Source organism: Euprymna scolopes, chromosome 32, assembly GCF_053919585.1.
Source record: "Euprymna scolopes isolate OS-2025 chromosome 32, ASM5391958v1, whole genome shotgun sequence".
Classification (NCBI taxonomy): Eukaryota; Metazoa; Mollusca; class Cephalopoda; order Sepiida; family Sepiolidae; genus Euprymna; species Euprymna scolopes.
Genome location: NC_136513.1, coordinates 57466850 through 57491316, shown reverse-complemented (window position 1 = coordinate 57491316; position 24467 = coordinate 57466850). Strand labels below are relative to the sequence as shown.

Genomic DNA, 24467 nt, shown 5'->3' with positions numbered 1-24467 from the left:
TCTTTCTTGATATTTTTGTAGAATCTGCTTCTCTTGGAGATTGTGTCTTCGATGACAGTCAAAACCAGTCGGCAAATTCGCAAGAGGAAAATACCAACATCAATTCCCAATCATCATATGCTGGAAGCCAGAAATCTGGCAGTGAACTGAATTTGTACAGTGACGAAGAATCAGTAAATCTCTCGCAGAATTCTCTGTCAAAAGATGAACCGGCTGAGGCTTCTCTACCATCGAGCGGTTCCCTGCAGATGGATGCTTCCCTACCTGTGCACGTTGAAGATAATAGTGACGACAGTGAGTACGAAGAGGATGAAAGTGCCCATTTGAAGTTGCATATTGATTTTGATTCGTCAGAATCCAAAAATGAAAATGAAAAATCAATTGAAAGATCGCAGGACCTTCTGGAAAAGAGTTTGTTGGCAGAGAAGACTGATGGTTTAGAAATGAAGGAATCATCGAGTCCGGCTCATACGTTAAAGTTAGGAGCTGGGGATGACTTCGATGAAGAAGATAAGACAGAGAAAAAATTGGTTGCAGCAGATGATGAATCTGATACCGATTTGAATAGACAAGGGGATAAAGTAGAAGAAACATGTTCAGAAAAAGTTGACGATAAAGAAGCAAACATCTGCAAGCAAAAAAGTATGGATGAACATGACATAAAGGAACAAACGAGCGAATCTGAGACAGACTTAAAAGAACAAAAAAATTCAGAGGAACAGAACATATGTGAACAAGAAAGTGTGTGTGCATTGGACATACTCGCACAAACGTGTGTAGATGAACTGAATGTACGAGAACAAACAAGTCAGGGCACGTCAGGCATACAAGGCCGAACGTGTATGGATGAGTCAGATAATGATGAAAACAATGAAGATTCTGTTGGTGATGATGTAAACAGTAACTTGTCATTAAATGGAAATTCTTTAGATTCATATCACTCAGGAGAGGAAAAGTCTGTGGACAATGAACCAAATGCAAAAACAGAAACGCTTGATCGCTTTGATTTGAAGCTCCCAGAGTTTAAAGAAATGCTTTTCTCTCCTCCAAAAAATAAAAAACACAAATTGAATAAAGATGAAGAGGACACATGTAGGCAAAACAAATATTGCAAAATTGATTCACAGAATGTTAAGAGAAGCTTGCATGGAAGAATATGTTTGAAAGACAATGATGTTGTAGAAACATCCAATGAGGAGATAAAATTGCAGGTTAGTAAAACTGAAAAATATCAAAATAACAATCTTCTTACTTCCTCGAGTGCTTCTCAGATCATAAATTTGCATTCATGCAGGGATGTAGACACTGATGAAAAACTTCAGGAAAATAACTGTTCAAACAAATCTGACACTGCCCGATCATCTTTTGATGACGGAAATAAAAAGTATTGCCAATCTTTAAAGTTAGATGATATGACTGTTCATGAAAAAAAAATTCAATTGTCTTTTGATAACAGAGTTCCAACAATTGTTTCCAATTTAGAAAATTATTTAACGACGTACACACACCCCAGTTTGAAAAAGTCTAACAATGCCGAAGAGCTAAATTCTTCAAAAGAAAGTGAAAATTCTGTGAAAATTATTCAAGAATCTTCCAAAAATCAAACAACATTGGTTGTTGAGATCAGTGACTCAGAAGACGAGTGTATAGTCATTGATTCCGATAGTGATGTAACTGTTCCTCCAAGCCCTGGCTTCTTGGAGAGTTCCCAAGAACTCTTTAGTTCAAGTGATGCAATTAGAGATCCATCTAATATTTCTGATATGACCGACAACGGTGAAGTGATTTTTATAAAAACGAGTACACCGCTTCAAAATGTCTCTGAGAAAATAAAGAAAAGGGAAAGCAGCATCATAAAGTTGGACTAAAATTGATATTCAAGTTTTTATATCCATTCCTGGAATTTGTCACCGTTTCCACCGTTATACTCTCTGGTCTTCCTTAGATGACTTTTGTTGTTTTTGCTGTTCTTTGCAAGCTGGGAAGTTCAAACCAAACCTATTATTTAATTCACTGGGATAGATTTAATCCATTCTTCATAACATGTTTTTTTTTTAAATATTCAATATGAATTAATTTTATTTTATATATAATTATTTTAGATTATTCTAGATGTCAATATTTTTAGAATTTTAGTATAAATTAATTTTTTAGATTTTTAATATAAATTTATTTTCGAGATTATGCAAGACATCAATATTTTTATGTTTCTAGTACAAATTGTACGGCTTAATCATATTGACATACCAGTTCTCATTAGATCACTTAAGTTAAGCAACATTGATCCTAGTGAGTACCAGATGGGTGACCAATTTGGGAATACAAGGCGCTGTATATAGGAGGATGTTGACACCTGCCTGCAAGAATTGCAAAATCTTAACGTCCTCATCTCTCCTAATGAGAATACACATGTGACTGGGGACAGCTTGTGAATTTCATACTCCCATGGAACTTCCTCCTTTAGAGGAAGCTGGTTAAATCTGGATAGGGTTAGTGCTGTTTCCATAGTATGGATTAATGTTTTTAGGTTTCTAGTATAAATTAACTTGTTAGATTATACATCAGTATTTTATATTTCTAGTATGAATATTTTTAGATTTCTAGTATAAATTACTTATTAAATATCAATTATTTTTTTAGATATCCATATGAATGAATTTTTTTTAAGACATCTAATATAAACTAATTATTTTTGATATTTTGTATAAATATTTTTAGATATCAAATACAAATTGATATTTTTAGATTTGTTGTATAAATTATTTTTAGATATCAAAAAAATTATTTTTAGATGCTAAGAGGAAATTTTTTCTTTAGATATCTAACATAATATTTTCAGATATTTAGCAAAAATTAAGTTTTTTTAGATAACGATATTTTGTATAAATTACTTTTTAGATAACCAGTATAAACTAATTTTTATTGAGTATAAATCATTTTTCTAGATATCTAGTATAAATTATTTTTCTTTCTAGCTATATAGTACAATTTTTCTTTTAAATATCTACTATATTTTTTTCGTCTAGATATCTAGTATATTTTTTAAACATCTAATATAAATTATTTTTTTTTATTGAGTATGAATTATTTTTCTAGATTTCTAGTATAAATCATTTTTAGAAATCTAGTAAAATTATTTTTCTTTCTAGCTATATAGTATAATTTTTCTTTTAAATATCTAGTATAATTTTTTTTAGATATCTATTATAAATAATTCCTTTTAGATCACTAGGATAAATAATTTTTTTATGTCCCTTTCTCTGCGATTGAGGAGTTGGTTGTAAAGTGGATACTACTGTAGATTGATGGCTCCATGCTATGCTGGTTCCATATATAAAACTTCTTTTACTATGAACAAGGCAACCTTTGCAGGATCTGATACAAAACAGAATTGAGGAAACCAAAACAAACTAACAAATGACCTGTGGAAGAATTAAAGAAAAAATGGAATGATATTTGACATCTAAAAAGCATGCAGAATGATAGCAATCTATCCTGGATAGCTTAAATAAAGTATTCAGTTTAACATGCTACAACTGAAGGCACTCAAATATGACCTGAAAGTATGACTAAAACATTGGGAATATAACACTATATATATTGCATAAAAAGAGACAAGTCGTTTTTAAGTTACTTTTGTCATCTGAAGATTGTGTGCATGAAATCATGATTATTATAAATTAAAAGCAACTTATTTTTTAAAGTATTGTAAAGCTCTGATAAAGGCGTATACAAGTGGAAATTAAAACTTTTAACCGTGTGTACAGAAATGGCATATAAAAATAAAAAAATATGGTGAAGAATACACAAATGCAATTATGTTTTGATCATAGATCTCATCACCCGATTAACTTTAGTACTATCAATATTTTTATACCGTTAAATTGTAAGTAGTGTAAATATTAATGGCATCAAATCTTGAAAGGCTGCAAGGTGCTGAAATGTTGTAAAAAAAAAAAAACACACACACACACACACACACAGAGAAAAAGTGTGAAACTTGTAAATAATTCATCTTTGAAATAATATCAAACATAATTATTAATACACTAGTATTGTACATCGACCTGCATGTGTCATGCTCTGTATCTATGATATAAGTTAAGCTACCAATAAAACGTTTCATTTAATACATTAAGATTTTTAGGGGTAATTTCATACCATCATCCAAGGAAGGATGAGAAGGCATATATTTTCCAACTAAATTTGAAGAATGCTATGTAGGATACATGATTTGAACATAAAATTAATTTAAGTAACGAATATTACAACAAGTAGAAAGTGGTGATACCTGTTAAAATATTACGTCTAAACTGAACTATCTGACATAATGGTGTACGAGATGTGAAAATGTGGAACTGGGCTGGACACATCTGGCTAGCTTCAAGTCCAATGTTGAAAAGAGAATAAGCTTCATTTTCAATATCCCACATACATGGAATGAGACATTTTTGTACTTCTGAACAAAAGACTGTATCTCTTGTTACCTAGTGTAATTCAAGGAAGATGACTGAAAAGAAAACTGAAATTTTCAAATAATATTGAAGAGTTTTGTTCCAAGAAAACCTGGAAACCTTTTCTTTTTGTTTTACTAACAAGTCACCATTTATCAAGGCCTAGGTGGACCACTCAGGGATAAAAATTAGAGATTGCCAGTTGAACGATGATCACCATCATGAGAGGATTGGAAACAGTAAGTTGAATGGGAAAAATATTACTTAAGAGAAATTGATTATCCAAGAAAATGGCTCCACAAGTATTTATTTACATTAAAATTAAAGACAACCATGTTGTAATCGGTTGGGAAGAAGACTTGTGGCATTTTGTTCAACAGGTGGAATGTTCTAAGAAAGAAACTTTGTTCATGGAAGTTTAGTTTGGTTTTTAGTTCAAACTTCAACATGAAAATGAATTCCTTTTGTTTGTACAAGGGCAGCATACTTTTATTAATGCAGACATCCTAAAAACACTAAGGTGGAAAGTGGATTGGGCACTCTTGATATTAAAACAATCATTGTTAATGACATATACATGCTTATGAGTTGCCCAGTACGTGTGTTCAGTTTATTCTATTGTCACTAACAAACGTCTATTGAATAAGAATTCCTAACGTATTTTCCAATGAAAATCACATTTCAACATTACATCACACTTTTTGCAATTATTTTTAAATATGAACATTTTAAACCAAAAGAAAAATTCCAACAGGTTTTAAAATTCTGTTTAGGACTGCAGCCCTTATGTAGACTTATTTTTGATACTTATGCACTTTTGTTACCATGCTGAAATAATGTTATTTAGAAAGCCATTCTTAACATGAGGAGGGGAGGGTATTTTCCAACTATTCTCTACTTTCACTTAATAATTTAATATAAAAGATATCGTAAAACTTGAAAATAAAAAATAGCACGGTAACAAAAGTGCAAAAGCAATTTATTCTCTATTTAATAAAAATGAACTTGTGCATGCGTCCGGCTTGCTTTAATAATCATTAAAACAAAATTTTTTTTTTTTGGAGAGAGGGGGGGGGATAAGAAACTTAATCTTAATAAAAACTGATAATAAACAAAGGAAGGAATAATCATGTATAGAAATTTATTTTTATGAGCAAAGAAGAGGAGGCTTAATTTTAATAATAGCTGATAATAATAAAATTGGGACTAAAATAATTAATCTATGGGCACATAGATGCTTTATTTACAAATTGAGGAGAAAGATAGCAGAGTTTATTTTTTTATAAATAAAATTCATTTTTTTTTTTTCACAAAATCAGAAAACTATTTTTTTTTAAATTTATTTATTTTTTTCACAACGGAGCCATCACTTATCAAGGCCCAAAGGCCACTCAAGGATAAGGTTTAATGAGCGTATGGTAATCAATGGGAAAATATCAAAGTAATCATTAGTTGCGGAAATTTGGTAAATTGGATTACTTAAGAACTTGTTTACATTGGACTTGAAGACGACCATATTGTAGTCAGCTGGAAAGCAGGGAAATGGAAGAGAGTTCTACAGGCATGCAGTTCTAATAAAAAGCTTTGTTCATGGAATCTACGTTTAGGTTTAGGCACAGAAAAGAGTAGGGGAAATTATTGATAGTGGTTTCAACTAGATGAGTATTTTTTGTGTATGTTTGAATGTCTACGAATGATCTTAAGATGTGATTTGAGAGATCATTGATGTAGATCAGGAAGAGAGTTGAGCCTAGGATATGTACTTGGATATTTGTTCTTTAATCAAAATTTAATTTGCATGTTGTTTTTTGTAAGTTTTATCTCGATTGATCGTTTCAATTTTTACTTCGGTGTGTGACAACTGTATGAAATCAGTGGTTACTAATAAAAATAAATTATTTACTATTGCAGGTGGCCTTGTTTTTTAATAATAAATTTACATAAGGGCTGCAAAGAAAAAAAAAGGTGCTAACAAGTATGTGTAATCGTATATTTGAATAAAAACAGCGAAACACGGTCATGTGTACAAATACTGTTTATTCTTTCAACTTTGTTGATCGATACCAGTTAATTCTATCAACTTTGTTGATTGATACCAATTAGAGACATTTCTGATGATCGATAATACTGTGAAACTGCAGTAAAGTAAAATTTTATTATCATTTATTTTGTACATATATTTTATATATATATATATATATATATATATATATCTTATAATACATGTAAAATAGTTTCATTGTAAGATGATGTTATTGTATGAAGTAAATAATGAAAAATAAATTACAAATCACTGTAGCTCACTGTTTTTTATTTTCTATAATCTATGCAATGTTTTTATTGGACTTTTTAAAAATATGAATAATATATTGTTAAAGCTACATCTTTTTTCTCTTTCTTTTCACATTGGGGAGCTTAAGAATTTTCTGCAATTCTTGTCACCGTTGTCAGCCAAATATGAAATGATAAAAATCAGTGAAGATTTGCCTGCTATTTAGAAGTGTCTGCAAGATGTTGCATCCATTTAAAAATTTGGTCGCAATAGTTTTTTTTTGTTCTCTTCTTGCAGGGAATTTTTCATCCGTGTCATAACTTTACATGGATGAAAAAATATGTATACATTTTTTGTTTTATTATTTACTTCAACAGTGCTCAATACATGAAGAGAGCTTAGTAGTAGTATGAAAATATTCATATGGCAAATAATCTACACAGAAACATAAACAAAAAACGTTTCTGTGTAACTTACTTGCTATAAGCATACTACACACACATATTATATACATACACAATCCTGGTAAGTTTACATTCACAGGTAAAATCTATTGAATCCTTATTGTGTTTATATAAAAGTGCTCAATAATAAATAGATCTGTTTATTGAGTATAAATATGATGAGCCTCTCTTTCTCGTCTTTATTTATTTACCTCTCCATGAGAGCAGAGTTACACAGAATCTCGGTTTTTAATGTGGGTAAAATCCAGCTCCCCGAAAAGGGAATTTCTGGATAGAGACAAAAATAAAAATCACCTCAGTCTAGAAGATTTCGTCCTCACTGACCAAGATCATGATAGATACTACACTTTGAATAATTTGCAAAAATATTAAAAAAAATATATTTTAAGAAATTAAGCACAAGGCCATCAAAAATGTGGGGACTGTAATTGAGCATCTTTACCAAATCTTGCTTTCCTGACTCATTCAATACTACCAAGACTAAGCATCTTTCCTAGTAATTACAAGAAACCTTCTAGACTACAGAGAGCCACGATTAATAATACTCTAGGTGCGAATTCATCATTCAAACTCCTTGACTTAACATTCACAGGCAACATGAATTGGAACAAATACACTGACATTGTCAAAGCAGGTGGGCTCTATCATGCTAGAAAATTACTTGCACCTGAGAGTATCCTGTACCTCTACAAGTCACCAATCACGGAGTATTGCTGCCACATCTGGGCTGGTACATCTGCCACTAGTCTCTTGCTTTCAGACAGGGTTCAAGAGTTGCCAATTTAATAGGTCCTGCACTAGCAACCAAACTCCAACCTCTGTCCCATCGCCGAAATGTTGCATCCCTGTGCCTGTTTTACAAGTATTTTAATGGGATGTGCTCCGATGAACTCCAAGCACTTGTACTCTTTTCAATATAAATTTTTTTTTTTTTTTTTTTTTACAGTGGTCACCACTTATCAAGGCTCGGAAGCCACTCAGGGATAAGGGTTATTGCAAGTACAGTATGTTAGTGTGGAGATTTGATGAAGTGTTTACTTAAGGGGGCGGTTCATTAGGAATTTGTTAACGTTGGACTTGAAGACATCCAAGTTGTAGTCAGGTGGGAAGTAGGCAGACAAAACTGAGTTCCACAGGCGTGCAGTTCTAAGAAAGAAGCTTTGTTCATGGAATCCACGTTTTGATTTAGGCACAGATAAAGAGTGGGGGAAATTTTTGACAGTGGATTCAGCTAGACGGGTGTTTTTCGTGAAAGATTGGCGAGGGGGGGGGACCAGAGATTGGAGTTCAGACGAGCACCTGCCATGGAACGATAAAACAAGGATATGCCTGCAACATCTCTTCTGTGGGAGAGAGGTTGCAGGGTAGAGAAAAGGCATCCCCCACTAAGTCACGAAGTCTATTTTGTACTCTGTCAAGGCAGGATAGGCTGTTTTTAGAAGCTCCTGCCCAAATATGGCAGCAGTATTCCATCATTGGACGTATTTGGCTTTTATATAGATAGAGAATTGCATCAGTAGTGAGATATCTTCTGGAGCGGTAGAAGGATCCTGCCATCTTTCCAGCAACCTTGGCAACAGACTTGATGTACGTGTTCCATTTCAGATCAGGAGTAAATACTCTCAACAAGCAGCAAAATCTAACCTCAACACTGTAGAGATCCCTAAATACTGGAAAGCCTTCTACTCAATTTTTTCTAGTAAATTGCTAGGCTTTGGAATTCCCTCCAAGATCCCTGCTTCCCATACTGTACTGACATGCAGAAGTTCAAGTGTAATGTGAACAGACATTTCGCTGCTCAACTACCTACATAGTATCCCTGTAAATTTGGTCCCAAATATTAGCCCCTCATGACAAAGTGGCATGTGCATTGTTTGGGGAGAGAAAAAAAAATCTAAGAACAGTTACTCAAGTTTTTAATATATAAATATCTAAATAATTTATGTGACTGAAATGTAATTATACTGTAAATCAGTTTCTCAACTGGCTACCCAGAAGCCTACGATCAGTAAAAATGAAAAACTAATGCTCTTTTCACAGTCTATTTAATTTTATATAACTGCCCGTAGAGGGGGGCACAAATGATTTCCTTCTAATTTCAGTTTTCCGAGAGTTTGATGCTTCCTTTATGGATTGCATCAGATATTGTCTTTATTATATGACAATTTGGCGAACCTGTACGAGAGTCACCCCCTCCCCCTCACTATAAATTTGTATCTGTTCGGATTCTTGCAATTTTGTCAGTGGATTGTTATTGGAATGGACACTAATATACCAGATTAAAAAAAAAGTTAATATTTCGACATTTGAAAGGGGTGCTCACTTTTTAGTTACAACGTTATAGTAAATCGATCCCAATTTTTTTTTTTTTTTTTTTTTGTAAAAACGGAAATGATTATTGCAGTTTTTTTTTTTTTTTTTTTTTTACACTTCCTTTTTTGATTGGTGTTTTTTGAAACATTTGGTACATTTTTGGAAAACGCCAAACTGTCAATTTCAAGTGTTACAGATAATGTTTAACTTTAGAGAAATTCCTGTCACATGTTCGCCAAATGGCAATGGTATTACACTAAAAACTGCTAGGGGTACGAATATTGCCGAGATGCATATGCCAGTAAAATGTTGACAGAAAATTGATTGGCAACCCTAAAAGCCAAAATAAAAACAAACTAAGTCAGACACGCAAAAATTCTTTCCTTCGAAAAAAAAAAAAAAACAAAAAAAAAACACTTCAATATTCTTCTGTATTTGAGAAGAAAAAAAATTAAATTACAATTGCGGTACGTTCATTTTTATTTTCTATTCTTTCTTGTTAATTTTAACCACGTGTTTTCGTGATAAAAAAAAATGGGGGCTCGATTTACCATAACGTAATTAAAAAGTGAGCACCACTTTCAAATGTCGAAATATCAGTTTTTTTTTTTTTTTTTTTAAATTTTTAAATCTGAAATATTAGTGTCCATTCAATAATAATCCACTGAAAAAAAAAAAAAAAATTGCAAGAAACCGAACAGAAACAAATTTATAGTGGGGTGACGCTTGTACAGGTCCGGGTCCGTCCGCCGACAATTGAACCATCATTCTTTTCTGCTCTGACTGCACTAGGTGTGTCAGAAATTGTGAAAATAGTGAATAATTCCACCCCATCTTTCCAAGCTTATAACTCCTCGAAAAAAATGTAATTCAAGCCCTAATTTTTTTTTTTTTTTTCAATTAAAGGAGCAAGGACCAAGGTTTCATATATATATAAAAAGTGTTTTTTTTTAAAAAAGGTTTTACACTTCGGACTTTACAGGTAAATTTCTAAAAAACAGGGTTTTTTTTTGTTTTAAATTTGAATATATTATTTATTGACCTTTTCTCTTCAATTTGTGATATATAAGACTTTGGTACATAAATTAATTATTTACTTTTTAATAGACATTTCAAAATGTGAAGCGTGAATTATTCGACCCCCTGTCTTTCCAAGCTTATAACTCCTCGAAAAATGTAATTCAAGTCCTAATTTGTTTTTCAATTAAAAGAGCAAGGACCAAGGTTCCATTAAAAAAAAAAAAAAAAAAAAAAAAAAAAAAAAAAAAAAGAAAAAGAAAACAAATAACGTGGTTTAAAAAAAAAAAAAAAAAAAAAAGGTTTTAAACTTCAAACTTTACAGGTAAAATTCTAAAAAACACTACGTTTTTTTTTGTTTTAAATTTGAATATATTATTTGACCTTTTCTCTTCAATTTGTGAGTAAATTAATTATTTACTTTTTAATAGAAACTTGAAAATGGGGGGGGGGCGTGAAAAAAAAAAAAAAAAAAAAACGTTTGTCTAAAATATTATATTCGGTTTATTGGAAAGAACATAAAATTTCACATTGACCCTGAAAATATCGTAAAAATAGAATCAATAGAAAAATTGATAGATTTTTAAAGTTTAAAAACTGAAAAATATTGAGTTCGGAAAATTCATTAGTTTAAAAAAAAAAAAAAAAAAATTTCTATTACTTTTAAAACAATTTTAATAGTTTATTTTGGAAGTATAATCCATAAAGAAAATAAATAACCCACTTTTAACAGAATTACGAGATTTTTATATTTTATTCGCAGTTTCGTGTTAGGGGTGTCAAAAATTCCTACAAAAATTCTGATACACCTAGCTGCACTTTGATGAAGAAGGAAGTGTGAATGTCAAATCATTCACTTTGTAAATATTTAATAAATCGTTTTGCTCATTTCTATTTAGATCCCTTGAGAATTCTAGTATATGATATTCGTAAAGCGAGAAAGCCAAATTTAATAGAAAGCAAGATTTTTCTTAGAATTAAATGACCATCATGGGTGAAGTAAGCGACGATGCATTTTTAACATATCTAATCTAGTAGAAGAGTTATATAACTTCAGAGCCGCAAACATTAACTCAATGAAAAAAAGTGAAGTACATTTTTTTTTTTTTGTTTGGTACTGGAGGAAGTGAATATGGCTGCCAGTATTAATTTATAAATGGTTATCTTTACGATTACTGTTTCCACTTCATTTCCGTTTGCTCTTTTGTTTTTAATTGTGGCATTCCGGTATATTTCGAGTCATTTCCTTGTTGCGTTACTTCCACCTTAATTTTTTTTTTTTTTTTTTTTTTTTTTTTTTTAATTGGTAGATGAAAGTATAAAATAGGCAATGAAAATCCCTATACCCATTTCCTCATGTTAAGGGTTTTTGTAAATAAAGTTATTTAGAAAAAAAAAAAAAAAAAAAAAAAAAATCTTTACATGGGAAGGGACAACCGGAAGTGAAGTGTGAACAGTAATCGTAAAGATTACTTTATAAATTTACTAACCTTGGTTAATCTACAATAATACCTTTATTTTAAGTGTTACGTAAGGGCAAGAAAGGTTAAAACACGATGTTCTAAATAAATGAAATTAAACAAATGTCAACATAACGGAAATGTGCACAATAATAAATAAAATAAAATAATAAATAATAAACCGGCAAAGAAAATAAGTTATTTATTCTTATTTTTTGCTTTCTTCGTCGTCTTCCATATCCAAAACAACGGAACGAATTCCAATTTTTGACAATTCTTCAATAAGTTCACCGCTTTTATGTTTTTCTAACATAATATCACAACCGCCGACGAATTCGCCGTCCATATAAACTTGGGGAATGGTCGGCCAGTTGGAATAGTCCTTAATTCCTTGCCGGAGGGTTTCGTCCTCGAGGACATTGTGGGCTTTGAAGTCTTCCACACCGTGAAACCGGAGAATCTGAAGGACAAGGTTACTGAAGCCGCAACGGGGCGCATCCGGCGTGCCCTTCATGAAAAGGACGAGTCTTTTCTCCGAAACGAGTTTGTCGATGTGTTCCTTGCTGCCAGATTTGGGGTTACTACAATATCCACGGTAGGCTAGAAGACGGGATAGGCCGGTAAATCCCAATCGGAGAGAACAGATCGGAGGTCGCAACATGAGGGCAGCCATGTTCTCGGTTTAAAAATATACAAATAAATTCATAGGGGGATAACTCTATTCAACTTCCGGCTTTGCAAGAACTATAAAGTTATCTCCCTTGAACTTACAGCAAAAGTGTTTTATTATAAGGGGGATGAAAAGGTTGACGCTTAAACTAACATACAAAAAAAAAAAAAAAAAAAAATCACAACAAAACAAACAATAATAAAATAAAAGAACAAAGAAACACACATAACTGTGTTTTTGTGCTCCGGAAATTAATTTTCGTCGTGTTTGGAGTTAGATTCAAAACACCGAGAAAAAAAATCAAGGCAAATGTGTATTTCAGCGGCGTAAATTATTGGACAGACAAAAATTTATAAAAATTATTTATTTTTATATAAAACACATTATTAGACCCTAAAGCTGAAATAAAACTCGAAAAAATTTAATTTTTATTATTTTTTTCAACATTTTTATTAGACTAAATGTACAACAATCGAGGCCGCCAACGTTTTGAAAATTTGGCCTTTGTTAGGATTGCCAGATTGGCCTTTTTGAGGCCAAATTTGACCTTTTTTACGCTCCTGCATGGACCATGATTCCATGCAAGAGTGTAAAAAAGGGCAAATTCATCAGCGACTTTGAAAAGGCGACACAATGCAAAGTAAACAAACAGGGAAAAAACCCCTTTACCGGGCATTTTAACCCAGAGTTCGTGAATTTAAAAAGATCTTAGTAACCGACGCTAATAGATTCTAATTATGGAAGGAAGAAAACGATGGAAGGATGGGTAATGTAAGGCGCCTCTGTGTGTGTGTGTGTGTGTGTGTGTGTGTGTGTGTGCATGCGCGCACACGCATGTGTATATTGCATGTTTAACGGGGGATTGTTTGGAAAACCTCTCTGAAAAAATGAAGGCTCTGTTTAAACGAACACATAACCCCGTATAAATAAAGGTACAGCAAATAATAATAAATAAATTAATATACAATACAAATTAAATTTAATTTAGATTAAAATTAAAATAAAAAGGTAAAGATAAAATTTAAATAAATATTTTAAAGGAATTATTTTCAAAATTTGTAAAACTTTATTTTAAAAATTAACAATAAAATGTGAAGGGAGGAATTGAAAATAATTAAAGTAATTTTTAAATAATTATCCAATAGTAAATGAATTGTTATAAAGGAGTACCAGCACATATATAGAAAATATATATTAAAATGTAATGTATAGATATCTATGATGAGAGAGTCCTACTGCTTTCATAAAAATTACTAATACTGCCACCATTACAATTAATATTAGTAATAATAACAATAATGATAACAATGACAATATTAATGATAAAATAATAAAGTATTAAAATAATGATAAATACAAAATTTAAATTAAAACAATAATAATAATAACAACCTTTTATGTAAGGGCAAAATTAACTCCACAATTTATACTAACATGCTGGACCAGGTTTACCAAACCTCTTTGACTGAAATATTTAATAATAACATTCTAAATGATGTAATCTTCCAAGACACGTAAAAAGTTTCAATGGGTTGGTATGAGAAAAAAGGGATTACAGTGATGAAATGGCCTCCTCAATCCCCAGACTTAAATCCCATTGAAACTTTGTGCTCCCATCTAGGGAAAAGAGTGAGAATGCATAAATGTTCATAAAAAAAGAAAATTAGAGGCCAAACTTCATGAAAAGTAGCAGAAAATAGATAATACCACCTGCAACAATTTAGCCAATAATATACAAAAACGAATAAAAGCTATTATAAAGGCAAAAGTAGGACATGCCAAATATTGATTGTTGTTAAAATAGATTTATTAATGCTTATTCCATTATTTTTAACGTTGAAATCATATTTTCGATTTTTCATTAGTGTTCCATAATTTTAACCATGATTGTATAAAACGAATTCCACAATTCAAAACACAAAAGGTGAAAAATTAAACGCTTTCAAAATTCAGGTTTTTATTCTCAGAATTTTTTGTGTTGGTTTTTTGTTTTTCTACATTGTTCTTCATCCCTCCCAATGCAGGAAGTATGTGTTCAGATTAGGCTTTTTATTTTAAGAGTAAGAGCGACCAGAAATGAAGAACGGGGGGTTTGTATGCAAAAGGTGTATATATATATTCAGAAAGTGTAAGAGAATATATATAATTATTTTCCACAACCCAACCAATGTCGCAGCCCACAAGAGCCAAGAAAGCCAACAAACCGGAAGTCCAAGACTCATGTTTTGCCCTCATTTTGGCTCACCAATTATACATATCCGCGCTCAGGATTTGAAACCCGAACTTCTTGCATGCAAGGCGAGCACTCTACCAACTGAGCAAACACGCCACACACGCAAGCATGCCTATTAACTTACACAGATCAAGCAACCCACGGCACAGATCCGACAGTGGAAAGAACCTACCTCATATCGAACAAGGGACGAGGTATCAAACCAGCTTTAACCCAAGCCGACGTCTCACCAGTAGGAATTTTATATACTCGAAAGGACGATGTCACCCCAACAAGCTAACCTTACGAGTAACCAATAGAATGTTCAGAAAGTGTGAGAGAATATATATAATGATTTTCCACAGCCGAACCAACGTCGCAGCCCATCGGCATCAGTTAGACATATCTACGCTCATATATATATATATATATATATATATATATATATATATATATATATATATATATATATATATATATATATATATATATATATATATATATATATATATATATATAATCAAATATGAAAAACAATTACATCTCTATAAAATTCATTCCTCACTTAATAATCAATGAAAATTTGGTATTGATTAGATAATTATCTGATTTTTGGTAGATTTTTAAAGAGAGACTCCATCAAACCAAACCTTACAACACATCACCATTTTGTCCGTCGCTAGAGTATTATTATCCATTCCTCTACGAGGGGCGTGCAATAAGTAATGTCCCTGACCCACTTCCAGTTGTTTGATCTAGCTGAAATTTTGCATGTGCAATGATTTATATTTCTACGGGGTATGTGGCAAATTACAGCTCTGAACTAATTGTGGTTTCTGTTTTACAGGTGTTTGAACTGAGTCAGGTGTGAAATGGAGCCTGTTGAATGTCGAGCAGTGATCCGGTTTTTGTATTTGAAAAGACGCACACCACAGGAGACTTTTGATGAAATGAAAGAAACTTATGGTGATAATGCTCCATCATATGACCTTGTAAAACGCTGGCATTGTGAATTCAAACATGTCCGGAAGTCTGTGGAAACAGCTCCCAGACCCGAAGATTTACCTTTAAGAAGTTGACTTTTTTATATTCAACTGTTTACAGGTGTATTCGGGTTTGTTGTGAACAAATATCACAGTTTATTTTGTCGCTGACATGAATTATTTACACAAGTAACACATTCACTAACCCGTGGTTACTAGTATAGTTAGTTATGTCTGGCTGCCATTTTTTCAAAAACTTTCATGTACGACGGTGAAGTGGGTACGCATGCGCAGAAATTTGTAGTTATTTGCAGACAGAATAGACACCCCCAACCTCCCCATGTTAAGAATGGCTGTGGGAAGAGACACACCCAACCTCCCCATGTTAAGAACGGGTGTCGGAATGGACATGTTAAGAACGACAAATTTTACCCCCCCCCCCAAAAAAAGAAAGAATTGTTTCTTTTTCGCTTGTTTAGAAAAAAAACATAATACCATACACTTTTTCTTTGTTAAAAAAAAAGATGGCGGCCATTGCACAAAAGCTATTATAGAAAGCATTGGATTTTTACAGTGTTACTATTGTACGTTATTCTTGTTAGCAAGAATTTAAACTGTGAAATTTGTTTGCAGCAGACCCTAATACACCTGTAAACAGTTGAATATATATACAAGTTAGAAAAGCATTTCATCCAAGGCATGAAAATTGTTAAACAAAATGTTTTTACTATAGGCTTTAAAAATAAAGGTACAAGATTCAATTTGAAATTTATTTATCTTCAAAGTGCACTTTTATAAATTTTACAAAAAAGGTATAAAAATTTAATTTAAATTGAATCAAAAAATAACCTTGGATTTATTTTATGTAATGTATATTCTGTTGCACTTAAAAAAAATAATTGAAAATTTTATATCTATATCATTAATTGCTAGATGAAAGATAATGTTTTTAAATTGCAACAGAATGTACACACCACAACTCATTTTTGCAATCCCCTCTTTGTATTATTGCAGGTCTGAATATTCTCTCTATTTCAGTTTGTATTTCTCCTCACACCACAACTGATTTTTTTTGCAACTTCCTCTTTGTAATACAGGTCTGAATAATGAGAAAATCTGAATTTTTTTTAACAAAACCTTTAAAATAACTTTTTTAGATTAAATTTTTTAAAACTTCTTTCAGAATAGAAAATCTTTAAAATTTAATAAGGAACATATTTCATAGAGATTTCATTAACAAATAATCAGTACATAACGAGAAAAATAGAGATGAAAATTTCAAAAGGAATGTATAACTGGTTACGGTCAGCGAAAGTCTTTGTTGTTGTTGTTGTTATTATTATTATTATTATTATTATTATTATTATTATTATTATTATTTATTTATTTATTTATTTTATTTTTTTTTGTCCTGCTCTTTCGCACGAGGACTAATATAAAGAGTTTCATTCTTTGTATTCTTTACGGTTAAAGATTAATTAAAAAAAAACAAACAAACAACAACCGTACCATAACATTTACTTTCTAATTTAAAAAAAAGTAGCGGTAAAAATGTAAAAAAAAGTTGCGGCTGCTTCTTTTTTAAAATATATATTTTCATATAATGAAAATATCGTTGGTTCGTTGGGTTTAGCGTCGTAAATTATGATATGAAAACAAAAACGATTCTCTTAATAGCCGCGTCCAGACCACATTTTGTATTATTAATGTTATCAACTTTGTTACATTTAAAAGAATTCGTCGTAGTTTTTTTTTTTTTTTAAATGACGAGATTAAATAAAAATATCGTCAGATCAAACGTCCTAAATTATAAGATGAAAAAAAATGAACGAATCTCTTAGTAAACGAAAATTATCTCCCTCTGCACAATGACAAATTGTAAAACAGCCCTCTACAACGAACGCGGCAAATTTTGAAAATATACAGAATGCCTCCCTTTTAAGGGAACTGAATTCTCCACATAAAACAAGCCACGCTTATTTATCCAAGGGAGATAACTTAAAAAAAAAATACACGGGAGATAACTTAGGAAAGATTGATTTTAAAATTTGGTACTAATGACGTACTGATCCTCGCTATTTTTTAATCGTATTTCCAAGTTTAATTAAAGTTTTATGATATTTTTTTTTATTCAGTTGTAAGGTTAAAGTACAGAATAGGTAGAAAACACACTCCCCTCCCCATGTTAAGAATGGCTTTTTAAATAATAACGTTATTATTTCAGTACGGATCAATAGGTGCACTGCAGTTTGCACTAGTACCTAAAATTTAAGGTGTTATTTTACTTTAACGCCCAGCTCACGTCCGTATATAACAAAATATTTTTTGTAGATTTCTGTATGCTAAAAATGAATCTGAAAACCGTTTCCGTCGCAAGAAAAAAAATAAATAGTTTTCATGATATGAAGAAATTACTTTTTCGAAAAGTGGGTGATAACTTTTCCATGTAAATTTAACTTAAAATGAGTACCCACATTTGTATAATTTACAAATAACATTATCCTCCCCTTTCTTTCGAATTTTAAATCTTGGCGTTCTTTAATCAAAAGTATGCTAACGGATATAAAATATTCCACAAGCGTTCCTTTCGAAAATTTATCATTTCATAAGCTGAAAAGCTATAACAAGCATCTATATGAGTACTTTGACCATAGTTCCTGATTTCAAAAGGCGAAAAATTAAAAGGTAACTATTTGTATGTATATTTTTATGTATATATATATGTATATGTATGTATATGTATATATGTGTGTATTTATATATATATATGTATATGTGTGTATTTATATATATATATGTATTTATGTATATGTGTATATGTGTATATGTATATATATATGTGTATGTGTGTATATATATATGCATATATATGCGTGTCTATGAGTTTTATCGAAAAATACTATTATAATATTGTACTTAAACCAAATTTAGATTTATAATTTTACTCTATTTTATTTCTATCTGTAACCCATATTAATTTTCTTATCAAGTTAAATCCATACCTTTATTTTAATTTTTTCCAGATACATCTGCCTTACTTTTAATGCTAGGTTTATTTATGGTATCTTTTACTTATAATAAAAACCCTTCCCAATATTTGCTGATGAGGAAACTTTGTTTGATAAAAACACTATATGTAAAAATTATTGTCCGTAACTTGATGTCTACCACAATAAAAACACTGTTTTCCGAAACGATCGTACAAATTATTGATTTTGTTGTTGTTCCTTCTTATGAAACGGATTTTTAATTTAATTCTAATTTGATTTTTAAATTATCAATCACATTACTAAATATATATATATATATATATATATATATATATATATATATATATATATATATGTGGAGAAATGCGTGACTTACCTGGATAGACCACGTGCGGGTCGGTCACCGAAAATAAATAAAAAGAAAGAAAAGAAACGGTCAAGACTCTTATTTATAGAGTAGTGATCACGTGAGTTAGAAGAATATGCAAATAGAGGTGAACGATTTTGCGATATAAAAAGCCTGTGTTGTTAAGAGGAGGGGCAGACTGTTGGCAGAAGTCAGTGCTGTCAGACGTGCTTTAGAGTTTTGTTATTATATGTTGTGTTCGATTGTTGGGAGAGAGAAAAGAGAAGAGGAGGAACCAAGAAGACATTCTGCAGATACTTGACTTTGTGTTGGTTTTAAGCTATTTCGGTGCTTGGTGTGCGGTGACTAACAATGGACAGATTCGACATTCGCTTAATACCCGAGTTCGACGAATCTACCACTGGACCGGCTGTCGTCGAATGGATTGAAAAGGCAGAGAAAATCTGTAAACTGTGCAAAATTAAAGAACCAGCCACAGTTATCCCTTTGAGGCTAACCGGAGGGGCCTATGCAGTCTACCAGCAACTCCGGGATGAACCAGACTGGGATGAAATCAAGCAGAGCCTGTATACAGCGTTTGGTACAGATCCATTTGTTGCGTGGCAACAGTTCACGAGCCAGACACTTCAACCCAAGGAAACAGTCGACGTGTACCTAGCCGACCTGCGAAAATTATCTGTACCGTTTGGTGGGGTCAACGATAAAATATTAAGCTGTGCTTTTTTGGTAGGCCTACCCGAGGAGGTCAGTAAACTGTTGCGAGCATCATCAAGAATCGATGAATTGTCAACTGATGAGTTATTGGCCCGAGCTCGAAACATCTGTAAGGAACAGGAACCAATTGCAGCAGCAGCTCGTTTTCGACATGGAGGCAATGTGGACTCTCTTCCAGATAGTAATAAGCATGCCACCCCAGTGTGCTATAAATGTGGGGAGGCCAATCATTTTGCTAAAGAGTGCCGGAGTGATAGGAGAGGTGTATATCCACAATCAAAGAGACCAGTGCAATGCTATCGCTGCAATAAGTTTGGGCACATATCTCGCAACTGTTCGGGAAACGAAGTTGGGGGCAAGGTACTATCGCTACCCTTGCCCCCTGCCAACCAATAAACACAGGATTGCCTGTCATTAGCGTTAAACTTGATGATGTGCAGTGTTCAGCACTTATAGACACGGGGTGTTCCCGGTCTATAGTTAGTGCCCATTGCTGTCCGGTGTGGCGGAGGAACCCAGTCGGCGTTATGACCATCAATGGCTTATCACGGGTATGTTGTGGTGAAGGGACAGTCACAATCTGTACTGAGAAGGGTGACACAGCTAAAGTTGACGTTCTGGTGATGCAGGAGAAACCCCTTGGCTATGACATGTTGCTTGGAATTGATGCAATACAAGCACTAGGAGGCGTTACAATCACAGCAGCTAGAGGTATCAGGCTTGGAGAAGGGAAAGACGTCTGTGCAGCCATGTCGATTGAAGAAAAGGACTTCTGTGCTACATTTGATGACAACGAAAGGGTGTGGACTGCAAAGTGGAAATGGGCCATGGGCCAGGAACCAGATCGGCTGTGCAACACGATTCCAGAGTATGCAGTTTCTACCAAGAATAGGGCCGCATATGAAGAAGAACTTCAGATGTGGATTGACAACGGTTGGTTAATACCATACCCACAGGAACGTCTGGGACCACCCAAGGGATTAATTCCGCTCATGGCTGTTGAACAACCTACCAAAGAAAAAATTCGTCCCGTAATGGATTACCGAGAGTTGAATCGGCATGTTGATGCGTTTACCGGAAACGCAGATGTGTGCGCTGCTAAACTGAGAGAGTGGCGTCAAAAAGGGAGCAATGTAGCACTTCTAGATCTAAAGAGGGCCTACCTGCAGATACGTGTCCATGAGTCATTATGGCCGTTTCAGACAGTACTACTCAAGGGAAAACTATATTGTTTGACACGTTTGGGTTTTGGCCTAAACGTAGCACCCTTGATTATGACAACCATTATTAAAACTGTTTTGATGCAGGATGAGACCACAGCAAAAGCTGCTTCAGCCTACATAGATGACATCTATGTTAATGAGGACATAATGTCTGCGGATGCAGTTCGAATAAAACTGAAAGCGTTTGGGTTAATAAGCAAAGACCCTAAGCGCCTAAAGGATGGAGTGCCCGTGCTAGGCCTCGAGGTCTGGGAGGAGGGCAATACGTTGCGATGGAAACGAGGGAGCCCACTTCCAAAGTTACCCAATGTATTAACAAGACGTACTGTGTTTTCTATCTGTGGTAAATTGGTAGGACATCTACCTGTCTGTGGATGGCTCCGATCGGCAACAGGAGTGGTGAAAAGACTAGTGACTACAGTAACAAAAGGATGGGACGATGTTGCGGATGATGATTCTCTCCAACAAATGATGGCTGAAATGTTGTCCAGAGTGCATAGGAATGACCCTTCCTGGGGTGAGTGGCAAGTGTCTGGAAACGAACTAAATGCATGGGTTGACGCAAGTTCGTTGGCTACAGGTGTCGTGTTGGAGCAACTAGGTGTTGTTGTGGAAGATGCATGCTGGCTTCGTCCAAAAAATGATGCCCAACATATAAATTTGGCAGAACTTGATGCCACGTTAAAAGGTCTTAATCTCGCATTGCAATGGCAGACTAATGTTGTGCATCTCCACACTGACTCATTGTGTGTTTACCATTGGTTAACCGACACCTTGACTGGAAAGGCTCGAGTTAAGACTAGAGCTGCAAGTGAAATGCTAGTACGAAGGAGACTAGCAATAATTAAGCGTCTAGTTGACGAATACAGCTTGCAGGTAGACATTACGTGAGTCTCGTCGATGCAGAATTTGGCTGATAGCTTGACTCGAGTACCAAAGAGGTGGATCGATGCAATGAGGCAGGGATCCAATCTTCAACAACAAACATGCGCGACTGTAATGGATCAATTAACACCTGACCAGATCCGTATGATACACCAGCAGATTGGACATCCTGGAATTCAGAGGACTGCATATTTTGTCCGAAGAGTATGCCCTGCAACTACAAAAGCATCAGTGAAAGCAGCCATACATTCGTGTGAAGAGTGTCAGAGAATTGATCCGGCACCATCCCAATGGCAAAAAGGAAAGCTCGAGGTGGAGGGCAACTGGCAGCGAGTAGGGATGGACATAACACATTATGGGGACAAACATTTTTTGACCATGACGGATTGTGGCCCGACGTGTTTCACAATATGGCGCCTATTGACACGACAGGATGCAGCCAGCATTATACAACAGTTGAGAGCCGTCTTTTTTGAACGTGGTGCCCCGATTGAAATTCTGACTGATAATGCTGCCACATTTCGATGTCAAGAATTTCAGAAATTCGTGCACGAATGGGGGATTAAAATGCATTATCGGTGTGCATATTATCCCGAGGGTAATGGTATAGCAGAACGGTGTCACTGCACCATCAAAAGAATTGCAGCCAGGACGCAGTGCTCTATTCCAGAAGCTGTGTACTGGTATAATATAACACCCAAGGACAATGCAACGCCAGCAACTGCACCAGCCAATGGGATTTACCAATATGAACAGCGTGTGAAAGGAGTTGATGCCATACCATCAGTGGTGAGTGTTGTCAATACACCATATCAGGTGGGAGACCTTGTTTGGATAAAACCCCCGAATGCTGGGTGCACTACGAAATTTTTCCGGGGAAAAATAGACGAAATCATAAGTCCTCAGACCATGTTGATTGGTGGCATACCACGTCACGTAAAAGATATCCGCCCTTGTTATACCTCTTCTGATTCTGAGAACGATGAGGAGGATCACACACCGTTCAGAGATGATCCTGATCACTTACTGCCCCTTCAGGTGAGCATAGAAACACCACCAACAGAACCAGACGAGGGAATGATGGGACATACTGATGACAATAGTGAGGAGAGCGATGGACACAAGGAAGTAATGCCTCATCGAAATACTCGACAGAGACGAATACTGCCCACCCCCCGTGATTGCGAAACCCCGCGAGAAGGGATGATGGAGCATACCGAGGAGATGACGCCTCCGATTCTTCGGAGAAGTACCCGACAAAGACGGATACTGCCCCCCTGCCCTGATTGTGAGACACCGCCTATGGAACCACGAGACGGGATAATGGAACAGACTGGTAGTAATGATGGTGGTAATGAAGAAAACAGCAATGAGGAAGTGCTGCCCCCAATTCTTCGAAGGAGTACCCGCCAACGACGATTGCCCGCATGTCCTGTTTGTGATCATGAGATCAGGGGGGAGTGTGGAGAAATGCGTGACTTACCTGGATAGACCACGTGCGGGTCGGTCACCGAAAATAAATAAAAAGAAAGAAAAGAAACGGTCAAGACTCTTATTTATAGAGTAGTGATCACGTGAGTTAGAAGAATATGCAAATAGAGGTGAACGATTTTGCGATATAAAAAGCCTGTGTTGTTAAGAGGAGGGGCAGACTGTTGGCAGAAGTCAGTGCTGTCAGACGTGCTTTAGAGTTTTGTTATTATATGCTGTGTTCGATTGTTGGGAGAGAGAAAAGAGAAGAGGAGGAACCAAGAAGACATTCTGCAGATACTTGACTTTGTGTTGGTTTTAATATATACACATATATATACATATATATATATATATATATATATATATATATATATATATATATATATATATACACTTTTCTTTTTTGGAAAACTTGCGGAGAATGCACTGTTTTATGGTTGTTATAAAAATGGAATGGGATTTAAATTTTATTCCGTTTTTAAAACAACCGTAAAACAGAACGTTCTCCAATAAGTTTTACCGATTTTTATTAAAAACAAAAAAATAGTATATAAAAAAAAAACTAAGCAAAAACGAAATTATTTAATTTTTAAACGAAAAAAGCCAATTTGGTATACCTTTTTGGTATTTTTTTTTTTTTTACATAAGTCTAACTCACGATTTACATTAGAAATATCGACTTTTATAGGTTTTTGGGTATACCGAACAGACGCCACAACCTCCCCATTTGGAATTTCGGAATTTGGCACTTTGGACATATGACCGTTTTGGGCAGTACTCCATGTTCAGTGAGAAACCTCCTACTTAAATTTTCTTGTTCCTAAAATTTTACTATTGCATAAAAATTATTATATTTGCAACTTGTGCACATATCGATGGTCGTGCTATCCAGTTTTTATTAACTCAATTTTTATTATTTTATCAATTACTTTCGCTTTTTTGGGGGGGATGGCATGCGCAATTAAAAAAA

General features: G+C 33.9%; 2 protein-coding genes across 2 annotated transcripts in view; one reads left to right on the top strand and one right to left on the bottom strand.

Moving 5' to 3' along the window:
• LOC145256374 (uncharacterized) overlaps positions 1 to 2018 on the top strand; it is a 47150-nt gene extending 45132 nt beyond the window's left edge. Inside the window, exon 11 of the mRNA XM_080115200.1 lies at positions 22 to 2018. Coding sequence (XP_079971326.1) covers positions 22 to 1868 — 1847 coding nt within the window. The 3' untranslated portion in view covers positions 1869 to 2018. The remainder of the gene's footprint in view (positions 1 to 21) is intronic.
• Positions 2019 to 12157: 10139 nt separating this feature from the next.
• On the bottom strand, positions 12158 to 12687 carry LOC145256373 (glutaredoxin-related protein 5, mitochondrial-like). The gene has a single exon (XM_080115199.1). The coding sequence runs from the start codon at positions 12651 to 12653 to the stop codon at positions 12189 to 12191; it is 465 nt and encodes a 154-aa protein (XP_079971325.1). The 5' UTR covers positions 12654 to 12687; the 3' UTR covers positions 12158 to 12188.
• Positions 12688 to 24467: the final 11780 nt, after the last annotated feature.